This window comes from Diprion similis, chromosome 6 (genome assembly GCF_021155765.1).
Source record: "Diprion similis isolate iyDipSimi1 chromosome 6, iyDipSimi1.1, whole genome shotgun sequence".
Lineage (NCBI taxonomy): Eukaryota > Metazoa > Arthropoda > Insecta > Hymenoptera > Diprionidae > Diprion > Diprion similis.
In genome coordinates, this window is record NC_060110.1 from 10,402,429 (window position 1) to 10,416,722 (window position 14,294).

The 14,294-nt window shown below is 39.0% G+C and overlaps 2 protein-coding genes across 6 annotated transcripts in view; both read left to right on the forward strand.

The window, feature by feature from the left end:
* LOC124406647 (tubby-related protein 4) overlaps positions 1 to 5,551 on the forward strand; it is a 44,364-nt gene extending 38,813 nt beyond the window's left edge. For 2 of the 5 annotated variants that reach the window (XM_046882129.1, XM_046882132.1), the window contains 7 exons: positions 65 to 464; positions 629 to 806; positions 1,029 to 2,706; positions 3,242 to 3,355; positions 3,422 to 3,644; positions 3,758 to 3,943; positions 4,106 to 4,426. In XM_046882129.1, coding sequence (XP_046738085.1) covers positions 65 to 464; positions 629 to 806; positions 1,029 to 2,706; positions 3,242 to 3,355; positions 3,422 to 3,644; positions 3,758 to 3,943; positions 4,106 to 4,222 — 2,896 coding nt within the window. In that variant the 3' untranslated portion in view covers positions 4,223 to 4,426. Of the gene's footprint in view, positions 1 to 64; positions 465 to 628; positions 807 to 1,028; positions 2,707 to 3,241; positions 3,356 to 3,421; positions 3,645 to 3,757; positions 3,944 to 4,105; positions 4,427 to 4,755 lie in introns of those variants that run through there. The other 3 variants (XR_006929252.1, XM_046882130.1, XM_046882131.1) reach the window with 3 other exon arrangements.
* A 3,090-nt stretch (positions 5,552 to 8,641) lies between these two features.
* LOC124406649 (sphingosine-1-phosphate lyase) lies at positions 8,642 to 14,294 on the forward strand. The gene is made up of 9 exons (XM_046882133.1): positions 8,642 to 8,894; positions 10,682 to 10,836; positions 11,191 to 11,406; positions 11,504 to 11,712; positions 11,802 to 12,038; positions 12,120 to 12,329; positions 12,500 to 12,738; positions 12,932 to 13,199; positions 13,285 to 14,294. Exons 2-9 carry the CDS (start codon positions 10,689 to 10,691, stop codon positions 13,423 to 13,425), a joined length of 1,668 nt encoding a protein of 555 aa, XP_046738089.1. The 5' UTR covers positions 8,642 to 8,894; positions 10,682 to 10,688; the 3' UTR covers positions 13,426 to 14,294.

The following is a 14,294-nucleotide window of genomic DNA, read 5'->3' on the forward strand; positions in this document are numbered from 1 at the left end:
TGAATAAAAAAAATGAAAAACCTAGATCTTATTATTACATAGAAAAATTTGGCATGATCCGCAGATGCTGCGTACCGGAACCGAGGGAATTGCGGCGTTTCGTATCGCGTCCACCTCCCGGGGGTGGACGACTGCATTGTACGATGCTTCGGCACGCGGGTGAACCAGCGCCGTGTTACACACTGTACTTGGAGTATCTCGGAGGCTTAGTACCACTGCTCAAGGGTAGAAGGACGAGCAAAATTCGTCCAGAGTTTGTGATATTCGATCCGCAGAGTCAAGAGACGATACAGACGACAGATTTTTCTACACAGTATCAGGCTTACAGCGACGGATCTGACACCGAAAGAGACACTGCGGATTTGTGCGGATCACCGAGGAACAGAAGAAAGAACAGGAGGAGGCGGGAGGAAAAACCCGTCGAAGAAACCGACGACCTCGCATACGTCGACACTCTGCCGGAGGTGAGGGACCATCTTCTATAAGTATACGGTAAAATGTGAATCCAAGGGGTTAGATTTTTCAACCAGCCATTGAAATCCTGTGACATCGTTCCAAATCGTTTGAACAACTATAGAGATTCGTATTCTTTTTGTCGAATATTCGCAATGATCTTCTCTGATTTCAGCACGCGAGATTAGTGGAAGTTACGTCAAACATTTGGGGGACCAAGTTCAAGATTCACGGGCTAACAGACTCCGTTCCCGCTAACTTGGGTCAAGTTACATATCGAACGTCACTTTTGCATCTGCAGCCAAGACAGATGACTCTGGTCATGACTGAGTTGAGAGATGATGTACCGGCGGGTAAGGGAACCGATTTTAGTCAAGGGTGTCACGAAAATTTATTGCTACGAAATATGAATATCAATTTCTTTTCTATTATAGTACCGTAGAGGCTGGAGATTTTGAAAAAATCATAGTTCATACCTATATTAATCAGTTTCCGCGACATTTTCGGTTACCTTAATTTTACTTCGGCTGCTGGTCTCTGCGACGATCAGAAGTGAGTGTGACACGCGTTTACAGGTCCAGACCCGACGTTCAATCCAAACCTTTTCTCCGAGGATGAAGAAGAAGTGTTCCAGGAGCCGCAGGGAAGCTCACGATGCAGTTTGGAGGCCCAACCACCGCCAATCGCCCCAATGACCCCGAGAAATTCCCGACTGAACGCGAATCGTCCAAAGTCGCAGATCTCTAACCAATTCGTAACGTCGGAAGCTCTTTCGCCGGCGCTCGCGCGAGCCGAGAGTTACGAGGACGAATTTTCGTACGTAGATTTACAGGACATGGTGAGCTTCTGCGAGAACCTCAGAGCCACTTCTGGAAACACGTACAGAACACCTCCGCGACACAACTCGCCGAGATGCTGCGACGTGCCGACGTTACAATCTCCGAAAAACGCGGTAGCGCCGACGCAGACGTTGATAGCAACCTCAAACCCAAACACGGACTACACGGGTAACATTCAAAGGGTAAAAACAGCGCTGGCCGACCAGCAGACGAACATGGCGACGAAAAAGGATATCGAGAACAATAAAACGAATCAAATATCAGACGAGAAGTCGAGCCTAACTTCGAACCCCGGTAACGTCATCCCCCTATCGATTCAGGGCGGACAAATTACCGGTGGTGGTAATTTGGGCTCGGGTTCTTGCTCGCCAAGTACAATAATCAACGGCTTAAGCAATCCCGGTAACTGTTCCCCGGGGCAGTCCATATTCCTGAACGGTTTAAGCGGCATCGGATGTTCAAGTGGCGCAGTTTTACAAGCCGCTTCCAACATCCAAAATTCCGGCATTCAGATGGGTCAGATGTCGGTGCATTCGAAGAATAGTATAAACGTAGCCGCCACCGGGATCGGATGCTCAAGCGGAAATTTGAACGGCATGTCGACGAATTCGAAGAGTGCTGGGAGTGCGAATGGTTTGTGTAACGGGCCAAGTTCACCGACTTGTTCAGGCCAAGTGCACGTGGCTCAGAGTCAATGTCAATTGACGACGAGTCAAGCAAACGGCACCCAGCAGAGTTCGAAGAGAAAAGACGCGAAGCCGCAGGGTTGCTGCGGAAAGTCGAGCCCTGGTGGAAACCAGGTGGGAATAGCACCGGGAAAATCTGAAGAGCTTCGTTATATCGACGAGGAGAATTCCCTCGATTTGGGCACCGTTCAGTTTCGGACTGTCCACAGAACGCCGACGGTGGTTAGTATCGGACCACTTTGTCTCGCTGACCCGATAGTGAGAAGCTGCAGCGTTGGCTACCTGGACTTGGTCGACGCACAGCTGGTGCCTTGCGAGGTAGCGCTCAGGATGCTACGGAAAGAAGCACCGAACAAGAGGCTGGTGCTCGTTTCTCGAAAGACCAAGAAGAGGCGGAAGAACAAACCACAGACCGAGATCTCACAGCCGAACAGAAAACCTCCGAGGTTGAAAAACTGCGGTAAATCGCGCAGCTTGGACTCCAGCGACATATTTCCGAGTACCGAACAGATCGCCACAGTGCCTCAGCTACCCGAACACCTGGAAGAGGCTTCGAACCCCGAATCTCCGGAAAGCAGACACGTGGAAGCCGTCGCAGATCTCGTCGAAACCACTCCTTCTACTGAGGTCAATTCTAAACGCGAAAAGGCGGATACCGAGCTCCAGGAAACCCGCGAAGTCATACCTGAAAAGCCCACCAGACTAGAGGCTTGTCCGTCTCCGGTCAGGTAAGACGCTCACTGTCGCAAGAACGAACAGTCTCGATCGTCGTACAGGATTAGAGCGAGATCTTGGAATAAGATGAACCGTTTTCGAGTGTAACGTTTCGGCCCAAACCGAGGTCCTCCTCAGACTTTTATTTTATCGACACAAGGAACTTATGATTGAAATTGAAGACGAGTGGCAAACAATGTTTGAGGAAGACCGAACTATGTCTTTGTCCGGATTGACGATGTATACCTGTCACATTGAAGGATTTCATGTTCAGAAAAACCGTTAATTCACCATTTTATGCGCTGTGAAGTAACCAGGTCGCAAAGGTCGCAAGAGGTATTTGGTCAGCTCTATAGAGTGTACAAATGCGAACCTTACGTAGTCGTCTCCTAGTCCTGAACCAGGATCATAAGTTTTTTTGTGTTGATATAATGAAGGTAAGGGGCCGAAACGTTACACGCAAAAATATTTCACATTATTTCAAGATTCAATGTCCCACTTCACTCGATGTTTGACTTGGCTCGCTTTTTGACTTTTCACGTCTTGCAGAGGGTCCAGTCCAAGTGGCTCGATCGCTTCTTCCCTGGACGGACTCGCGGCTAGGCTGAGAGATTTCGACGAGAGTCACTCCCTGCCGCCACCGTCTCCACGACTGACTTCAAGGTACGCTTTCCTCGATCATTTAACGAGAATTAAAGACGAGCACGTCAATTACACTCCGTTGTTCAGATTGCCCAGAAGTTCACCGAGCAGCCCAGCACCGTCAAAGAAAGGAAAACGACCAGCGTCCGCTTCCCCGATCAGACGAAGGCTTCTGTCGAGTCCTTTGCTGAGCAGGAGACCCAGAAAAAGTCGGGGAGAAAGTTCGGACGACGAAGGGTTGCCCCAGGAGGAATCGCCAAGGAATTATCGCAACTTGGAGACCTTCCAAAAGGCCCAACTTCGCCAAAAGGTGATTGGTTTTCGCATTCTAATCGAGCGTTTACGTGTCGATTGATTTAGCGTAGCTGGTTTCTCACGCTTGTTGCCTGTCTTTTCACGAATCTGAATCTCTTAACGTTTCAGTTGAAGCAGCGAAGCGCCGGATCCTCGGGACATAAATCGGACATTTTCAACAAACGAGAGGAACTGCGAATGCACAACAAGGCTCCGATGTGGAACGAGTCGAGTCAGGTGTACCAGCTCGACTTTGGCGGCAGAGTCACTCAAGAGAGTGCCAAAAATTTTCAAATCGAATTCAGGGGCAAGCAGGTACGGGAAAATTTGCGCATCTTTTCGTTGAAGTCGGGCTTAGTAAATGACCTAAGTTCATTAACGTCGAATGTAGGTAAAAACCAAACTTGCGCAAAAATTGTTTGACATGATATAGAAATAACGTGAGGCAAAAATAACAACATTTGTTTTTTTTATCAGGTAATGCAGTTCGGTAGGATAGACGGTAAAGCCTACACTCTGGACTTCCAATACCCCTTCAGTGCATTGCAGGCCTTCGCCGTGGCACTTGCAAATGTTACACAGCGGCTCAAGTAACCTTCACTCTCCAGTACTTCATTCGATATATGTACGGATCCGGTTACGATTGGCCTCGCATGAATTTTCAGTAACAAAAGTAAAAGCCGACTAACGATGAGTCACACGCTTCTGTATTGCTAGAAACTCAAAAAAGTTATTCTCTGCTCGAAGACGATGCATTTTCGTAGCTACAATATTTCTTAAACAAAATCACCTGAGACTTATAGAATGTATCTATACACAAACGTACGCTTTATTATTTTGATCAAGATGATCCACGAGCAGTATTGGAAAATTTTTAAATGCAGATTGCACAGTGATATTAGCAGTGATTATTATTTTGATGAGTTTATGGGAAATGATTGTTTTTTCTTTTAATTTCTTTAATGTAAGACGCAGAATTTTGTAGCATTACGTTTAGAACGAATGGCCGAATACTGTATGTTTTTTTTTACGCATTTGCAATAGTGTCGATGTGAATGTATATCTACTTGTTGCAATTAAATGTTGCGAACTTAGAGTATTGTTTAACAAATATTTGCTGTTTACAGGTCTGTGCGAAATTTGGAATACGAGTATTGATATAAATAATAATAATAGTAATAACTCTACTAAAGTTCGATCGTAGCGCAATTATTTGTTTTTATATTTTATTGTATTTTTCAATTGAAGAATATAATAATTGTATCGATTAATCGGCATCAGCTATCGGTAGAAAATATGGCAGTTTAAAACAAAAAAAAAGATCATTACCACTGAAAGTATAATTAATTGAACTTAGAACCAAAAATAGGCTGTATTGAGAAACAAACGTTATCTGTCGTGTTACTGAAATGTTAGAATCGTATTTCAATGAAACATGTAAAACGTATAAATATATACGAAATCGGATGACAGGCTAGTTCTAGGCATCAGTTAGTCAAAATAAATGACTCTTAGATTGTTGAAACCCGTTATTTTCTACGCGAAGAATATTTCTCGCTGAATAAGTAGACGAGAGAAGTTAGAAGCCTGAAGAGTTTGTGCAAAAAATTACAGAACACTAATGTCAAGTTTTACCCCGCATTTTTTTCAGAATACCGTATTTTCAGACACTAAGTGATAATCTGATATTTGGAAAACGTATTTCGTTGCAAACTCCGAGACAAACTTCGCGTCATTCTCATTGTTAGTATTGCTTTACATGGATTTTCACCTATGTTTTGTAGGATTTTCTATCATCATATCATAATAACAGAAGTGATGTGTAAAAATTCAAAGCAAGCTGCAGCGGTAGATTCATTTGTGCTATATGAGTATTGCTTTAATCGTACCGTCCAAAAAGTTTGTCTATTATTTCTTTGTCAAATTTAAAAATTGAAGAAACCAAGCACCCGCATTGAAAATTATTTTTTCAATACTTATTTGGTTTGACGGGAATGTAAAATTTTTTTTATCCATAAATTATTACTGCTGTTCGAATAGTCGACGATGCTGATTCGAAAAATTAAGTGCGTACCTATCCAACTCCATGTTTTTTTAATTTCACAGAATAGCGAGATATGTTGCCATATTCGATTTCACCACGCGGTAGATGAAACATATTGATTATTTCCTTCGAAAATCGGCATTGTTATGATTACAGTAATTTCGTTTTAGCAGGAATTTACCATCTCAAGAATATAATAAATAAATGTCCGGCCTGAATTTTATCTGAAATAAAAAGAAAAAGACGCCACCCATACCAAAAAAGTAATTAAAACCATAAAGATGATTGTTAAATATTCTTCGTATTCTTAATAAATAAAAATAATAATAATGACAAAAATAATAAATAAATAAATCACTTGATAAGTAAAAATAAAGCCTAAAATGATTAGATCAGTGTTACAGGGCCTACGGAATTTACTTAAATATTGATCGACGCATAAAATACCAGCGAGTTTTGATCACTAGACATTGGATATGAACCATAGGCCGCCCTATATTGATATAAGTTTAATGTATAAAAATATAAACTAAATTTTAATATATAAATAAACAATTAAATAAGTAAACGAGTAAATAAATAAATAAATAAATAAATAAATAAATAAATAAATAAATACTTATACATAGGTTGTGCGTTATCAAAGTTATATATACGTAGACCTATAAAACGATTGGCATTTGTTTGACGCCTATATTTGTAATGCGTATCAGCGTAAATACTTATTACATTGTGTCATAGAATTGAGTTGCATGACTGTAAAGCCTTAAGCCGCAAATTCACGTGTGGCCCTATCAAAATACTGCGAGAATATAATAGTATTTATATCAGCATAGGATTGAATTTTATGAAAATGAAGAAAAATTTTCAATCAAGTTCACAACTACGGTTAACGTGCAATATTAGTTATTTAAATAATTTAAATATCAACCTTGACAAAGCCATAAACTCTTAAGTTTTCACATATTTTGGCGCTGTTCTATCCTATGATATATCGTATCCAAATGTAAAATTCACGACGAGCAGGATAACTTATTGAATATTTTTCCCACAAAATCTGCACTATTTTTGATCATCCTTATGTCTATGATACCATAAAGTTCTACGATACGCATAATAATTAGGTGCAGATGAAATAGTTTTCGATTAGTGGATAACACGTCGAGTTATTGAAATTATTTAGATTGATAAAATGCGAACACGTACAGTTGTAAGTAGAAATCATGAATAAGTTCTAATTCACAGAATTAAGTTTTGCATCTAAATGTACGCGATCAAATTCAGGTCAAATTGATAAGTTGCAGGCGAGCGTGCGTGATGCTTGGGAATTAAGACAGAGTCTATCGTGAGTTTGCGCCTTTATTGTGATATAGATTTTTCATTGTTATACGAACGATTCATAAACGAACTCATAGTCAAGGGAAAAAGAAGGAAAGAAGCTGCTTCTCGTGGCGAAAAAAATTCAGATTAATGTTGAAAGTTTCATGAAAATAAATCGGATGCTTGAATCCTTTTCGCTTGGCGTAGCTCAAGTTAGCTTTATATGTATATTGATTTGTTATAATCAAGGTTTGGTTGAATTTTTCGTATTTTATAAACGTAATTATAAGACATACATTATACATTATACATTATGCTTAATACTTCGCGGTTATATTATGTATGTATATGTATACGTGCATATAAATATACATAAACAAAGTGACTGAATATGATATGAGAAAGAATATTATCATTATCATTATATAATTGATTGATGACAGTATTGGTCTTATTCATTATATATTGTGCGGCATATATTATTGTTAATTCACTATTTTTCGCCAGGTGTATAATTATTCTGTATATGTGCAATGCAATTTTGTTATACAAAATACATTTAATGAATATAAAATATTTGTAAATAAAAAGAAGAAAAAAACAAACAGATTTAATTGCGAAAAATAATATCATTCTAGGTACCTCGTAACTCTTTAAATTAAGCCCTCGATGTACTTATCTTAGTATTTCATTAATATTTACTCGGTGCTGATAAGTAATCATTCCTTATTATTTTTTTAATTACAAAGCTGTGAGACTCACAATGAGTAGTAAAAGATTCTAATGAAAAAACTTAAAGCAATGGAAAACCACCAATTTAAAGAATTTCAAACTGTGAATGCACCTGCAGTACGCAGTTCGTTTTTCATCAATCAATTTGATAAGTTCATCAATTTCTGATATTTTTGATAAATCGAAAAAGTATGTCACGTGGATCGAGATGCATAGCCAAGTTTTAAGGTTCATCGAAAACGAAATTAGAAATCCGGTTTTTGAAAAATGTTATAATTTCGTCCAAGAATTTTAAACGGTTTAAAGATTTAAAATTCACAAAATATTGATAAAAATTGTTTAAAATCAGTAAGACCGATGTACGTGTCACGTGTGTCAGCAAGAGGATGATAATTATACTCATTTCTTACCGACCGAGTAAAAAATCACTTATACCGACTTTTATCACAGCCAAGTGAAAATATGGTAGATCACACAATTTTACTTGCAAAACGCAACAAAAATTGCAAAAAACGTTTTTTCTACATGCGAGAATAATATCAGAAAATTTATTCCTGCAATTAAATATAATTGAATGACAAAAATATATATTCTATTATCATTGTTGCGTGAAACAATAGGTTTACTTAGACTCAAATTTTTGTGTTCGGCATTACATTAGGAACGACGTTTTCCTACGAACGATACGATAACAGCAAAAACAAGGGAGATCCAGCACGGTCGGTAAAGCTGACTGTAGGATCATTCGAATTGGCCCATTCAGAAGCCTTAAAAACTCTTCTTAACTTACCTCTACCGGTAGAAAGCTAAAGCTGCGCGATCTAAACTCGGAAGTCCGTTCAAAGTCGCGGCAAGTGCGTCAAGTCCATGTTCTAATTTGTTTTCCTGTTTATGCCTAAACCACTTTATCGTGTGGTCTGTGAAGTCTAACCGCGTATGCGGGAATGTCACTTAGGAAAGAACAAAGAGGGATTTGCCTGCCAGGGAACAAAGTGCGTTCGCCTTAATTGATTCGAGTACATACCAACGCAGATCAGTTTCGACCCAAGTCGCCTTGTTGCTGGTGCAGTCAGTTTCAGTCGTGGGCTGCCAGCAGTCGACGTATAATCAGCTGTGACAAGTGCCGAGTAAGTTAGAACGCTCCAAAACACCGGGGACACGAACTCCAAGGTAAAGGAAAAGGAGCGAGGAAAAAAATTACTGATATAAATTAACCACTCGAATGAATGATTCGTCAAAATTGACGTAGGGCCTTCTATAATCGCGTCCTTTTATTTATAAAGATAAAGTAATGTCTAAATATCGTTTGCGTAATGTTTATTTCTTTGTTTTATAAAATCGTGTCGTTTGGAATATTATCGGTGCAGTAATTCCAATTAAAGATTGAAAGGTCGAAATAAAAATTAATGGTAAAGGGTAAGAGAAAGAAGATGAAAAGAAAAAAAAAAAAAAATAGGCGCGGCTTCAAGATTAGAATAATTTATTCAATTTTCCTAGTACAATTGAACGTCGGTACTCTGAATTTCGACTGACACACTGACACTTCTCATTTCGTATTATCGATTAACTTTGGAGCAAAAGCCAGTCTAAATTTTTGTTAATTATACCGGTTAACAGGGGAATATTTTTTTTTTTTTTTTATGCCTGGGTTAGGAATGGTATTGATTTTGTACTTGCGTAAAAAAAAACGAAAAGACGTATGCATCATATTTTCGTCAGACTTTGTTATCATGATCAGCACATAGATATTATACTTACACGGAAAAGCATAAATTTAGTTTATCATCCTATAACAAAAATGACAAAAAAAATTTACAATCCTAACTGTCAACTTTAAATTAACTTGATTTGAATATATTTGTAAAAAATAAACCTGTCTTACAGTTAGAAATTCCTGCCTAACTTTGATTTCATTATATTCAGCTCTTATTAAACTTCACAATATTGCTCTTCTGTTTATAGAAATGAAGTTTTTGAAAGTTAATAACTATATTATTTACTTTTGAGGTAAAAGGAATCGGATAAAACTATTCATTCCTCAAGTATTAAACTGCATTGTGACTAGCATTATCAGTACAAGGTTAAACTGATGATTTTTTTTATCTTTCCACAGTTCTTGACTTTATACTGGGTAACCTATATTGATATTGAAGGAGAAGACAAATAATATAAAAACGTACAGTCACTAGCTTCGGATTTTTCGCCCAATTAACCAAATCACATTAAGTTTAGTGCAAGTTTACTCAGATTCCACAGGCTTGAAACAGTTGCCAATTCATCTATAGGCATTGCGTAGGAAAATTGACTATATTCACTGATCTTATAATAGATCCCGTTTGTGAAATTTTTGAAATGATTTATACACGTATTTTTCACAATCGTATAACGCAGTCGTGAAAAATGCGGCAAGTTTTAATACGAAAAGCCATATTTATTATTCCGGAATTTACTACAATCTGATCATCTTGTTATTGTCACTGTCTAGTTAAAAAATCGGATAAAAAATTGTAGGAATCGATAAAAACCGATAATTGGGTCATTCGGTAAAGCTTGCATTACGACTGCCGATAGAAATTTAATAGGAATTGATGTTTTTCGGCGGTGAAATTTTCATTTTTATCGAATTGAATGGGATCTAATCGGATTATTACAACATTTCTGCGCAAGAAACGATAGAATCTGATAAAAATTGGCTAATTCAATAGGCTAATCCAGATAGCCATTCGGCAGGAAATATCTGAGAGAGAAAGCCGATTAAAAATATCAATCGTTTTGAATTATTTCTTTTAATCAGGATAATTGCATAGTGATTATATGACCGCAATCGCCAATAGCATCGATCATTTCTGAAGCTATTTCTGAGTAACGACTTTCTGATAGATACAGAAAATCGAGGTCGCTTCACCCAGTTCATTTCCTGTAACGGTAATTACCAAAGTGTCCTAATTACTTTTCAGGTAAAGGATGGCTCACTTTCCCCCCTTTGAACTCTTCAGAGACTTGCTAAACAGCAGCTTCAAAGATAAAGAGCCATGGCAAATCGTCACAATTACAACAACGACAGTTCTCGCGACGGTCTGGCTTTGGGAATATTGTTTCGACGATGATGAGAGTAAGCAATTTCCTCCATAACCATAGGGCATAAAGTTGAATGAATAAACTAAACAGTTTTGCCGTAGCTGCCGCATTAAAGAAAGCGTAACAATATGGCTTGAACGTTATTTAAGGATGATTAAGGAAACTTACTTTCGGCAAGATTACGTTATACTCCTGTAAATAAGTTCTTACTCGCTTTTGTTCACCAGCTATATACTGATAAGAGTCTTCACTTATCACAGATGCATCGTCATTACTTGGGTGACATTGTAAAGTACCCGAGAAAACATTTCTCAACCTCAATCCATTTCTAAATACTAAATGCCCCGAGATTTCAAATCGATGTAATCAATGTCCAATTCAATTTCAGGTTTGTACGATCGGGGAAAGAAGAAATTGTTTAAACTAGCTCGGTATGTACCATCTATCCGCAATAAGATCGATACCGAATTAGCAAGCATCAATTCGAATTTCGAGAAAGAAGCTGCACGCCGGTTGAGCGGTGTTCAATGTTTTACGGAGCTACCGGAAAAGGGATGGCGTCAAGAGGAAGTCCTCGCCATGGTTAACAAATGCGTGAATCTCGGTAGGAAGTCACATTATATGGAATGCCAAACGTATAAAATGACGAAGGCTTTACTTATGCCATTGACAAAAACATTTTTTCCACCCACTCTACTCAGGAAATTACGACTGGAAATCGGGAAAGGTTTCCGGAACTGTGTATCGAAACGATAAGGAATTGATCGACCTTGTGACGTCTGTTTACGGGGTAGCCTCGTACACGAACCCCTTGCACGCCGACGTATTTCCCGGGATTTGCAAAATGGAAGCTGAAGTTGTAAAAGCGGCGTGCAATTTGTTTCACGGTGGATCGGAGTCGTGCGGGACGGTAAGTAGAAAATTTTCCAAAAAACAAAAATGATGGTCGATAAAACTTTGAAGACAAACCGTTTATTTCTTGAATGATGCTGTGTTTAGATGACCACTGGAGGTACCGAGTCTATATTAATGGCGTGCAAAGCACTGCGAGATTATGCCAAGGCAGTCAAAGGTATAAAGAAACCGGAAATGGTTGTGCCGACTACAGCCCATTCCGCTTTTGATAAAGCGGCACAATATTTGAAGATCAAGATAATCACGGTTCCGGTGAATCCGAGAAGTTTCACCGTCAGTATTGCGTCAATGAGAAAAGCTATTAGCAGAAATACAATCATGGTAAGAAACTCCATCTTTATTACTACTAGGTGTTTCATTAAACGACGGATGGTTGAACCGCGGGCTTATATCTCATTTCAGCTAGTCGGCTCAGCCCCGAATTTCCCTTACGGAACCATGGACAACATCGAAGCGATCTCAGAACTCGGCATTTTATACAACATTCCGGTTCACGTCGACGCGTGTCTCGGAGGATTTTTGATCTGCTTTATGGAAGCTGCTGGATTCTCTATGCCACCGTTTGACTTCGCTTTGCCCGGTGTTGTTAGCATATCGGCAGATACCCACAAGGTAAGCTGGTTCCAGAAGCTGCTTTGATTTTCAAAATCACATCTGGATAACGGGGAATCAATATTTTCATTTCAATAAACGCCGCAATTAGTCATTGTCAGAGTTTAACAAGCGAGGCGTTTTAGACCAAGGAACAACCGTGACATGAAAATTTGTATCCACTGTTTCAGTATGGATACGCACCCAAAGGTTCATCTATAGTTTTGTACAGAGAAAAGAAGTACAGACACTACCAATACACGGTAACGACTGATTGGCCTGGTGGCATTTATGGTTCACCAACGGTGAACGGTTCCAGAGCGGGAGGGATAATCGCGGCGTGCTGGGCAACAATGATGTACTTTGGAATGGACGGTTACGTCGAGGCCACCAAGAGAGTAATCGAGACGACGAAGTACATCGAGCAGGAGTAGGTTTCCAGTTTTGCATGTTTTTTTATTTGTCGATTAGGCTTGTAGCCTTGATAAAACAGTTATTCGTTATTACGTTGTGTTTCAAAGCTTCGATAATGAAGAGATTAATTACTAGCGTGACCCAGATCGTTACGACTATCGAAACGAACTAGCATTCAAGGAAAAGAGTAATTATTGTTTCACCCTCAGATTGAGAAAGATGGACGGGATTTTCATATTCGGACTACCTGCAACGTCCGTTATTGCCATCGGTTCGGAGGAGTTTCACATCTACAGGCTCTCGGACGCGCTCGGTGCTAAGGGCTGGAACCTTAATCCACTACAATTTCCCAGCGGTATTCACATATGCGTGACTCATCTTCACACCGAGCCGGGTTTTGCCGATAAATTTTTGGAAGACGTAAGAACGGAATTGGCCGTCATTTTGCAGACGCCTGAAGCCCCCGTCGAAGGGAAGGTAACTTAGCTTATCGGGTTTACTTTTTACTCCTTATCACATCACGAGAAATGCGTAAAAACTGAAGATTTTGTCGTTTTTTCAGCTCGCCATGTACGGCATGAGCCAGAGTATCCCGGACCGAAGCGTCATCGGCGAATTTACCCGATTTTTCTTGGACTCAATGTACTACATACCGAGTAAGGAAGTCGAAATCAAATCTAACGGAAAACCCTCGGGATCGTAAAGAGAAGACGAAGATCGAAATTCATTATGATGCTGCGAATATGAAGATTATTACTGGGTGACGTCGTCATAGAATTGTTATTTTCTTTAGGAATCCCTTAGATTTTTAAATCGGGGAAAACTTAAAAATCCAGTACAAGCAACGGCACCTTTAAAAAAACTTACAAACACACATGTGTATGATACATGCAAACGAGTTAGCTATAATTTCGAATAGCAAGAATATACAGTTATTACGTAATTATCATCAGTTTAGCCTCATATTTGATCGTGTATTATTTTACTATAGAGAACAGTCTCTGACTACAACATTGTACATAGTGTTACTTTTTGTATGTAACATAAATTAAACTTTGTTCAATTTTCAACGAAGCTTCTGTCGTCTGGTTTTTTTATGATCCTCGAATTGTTTCTTGCATGAATAGGATTATAATGAACGAACATATTCAATTCAAAATTTCAGCTTCAAAAAATAACGAAAAATTATTGTTCCGTTTTTATTAGAAGCCTTGTATGTACCTTCGCTGGAACTTGGCTTGAAATTTACGCACGAAATCGTTTATACCGACGTATTAAAAATGGGAGCCAGAGGGAGCTCTGTGCACGACTATTGGAACAAAAGTGTTCCTCTGCTCTGTAGGCAAAATCGATTTTTTCAACCATTCGGTTACTCAGATCGTCATTCTCTGATAATAGAAAAATGAACCACCTCAGTTCACATAAAAAATTATGAGCATAAACGACCAATGAGAAATGAGAAAAATATTCGTCAATGAGTTACATATCCTAGAATAACTTCGACACATATCAGAATGTGAGCTAAAAAAAAAATTTTCTGTAATTCAATATTGCTGAAGAAATATTTTGATA

Excerpts from the sequence above, each read along its gene's own strand:
- LOC124406649 (XM_046882133.1), top strand. The coding sequence starts at position 10,689 with ATGGCTCACTTTCCCCCCTTTGAACTCTTCAGAGACTTGCTAAACAGC. Across the intron at positions 10,837-11,190 it reads TTGTTTCGACGATGATGAGA|GTTTGTACGATCGGGGAAAG; the intron begins GTAAGCAATTTC and ends ATTCAATTTCAG. Across the intron at positions 12,039-12,119 it reads TTAGCAGAAATACAATCATG|CTAGTCGGCTCAGCCCCGAA; the intron begins GTAAGAAACTCC and ends ATCTCATTTCAG.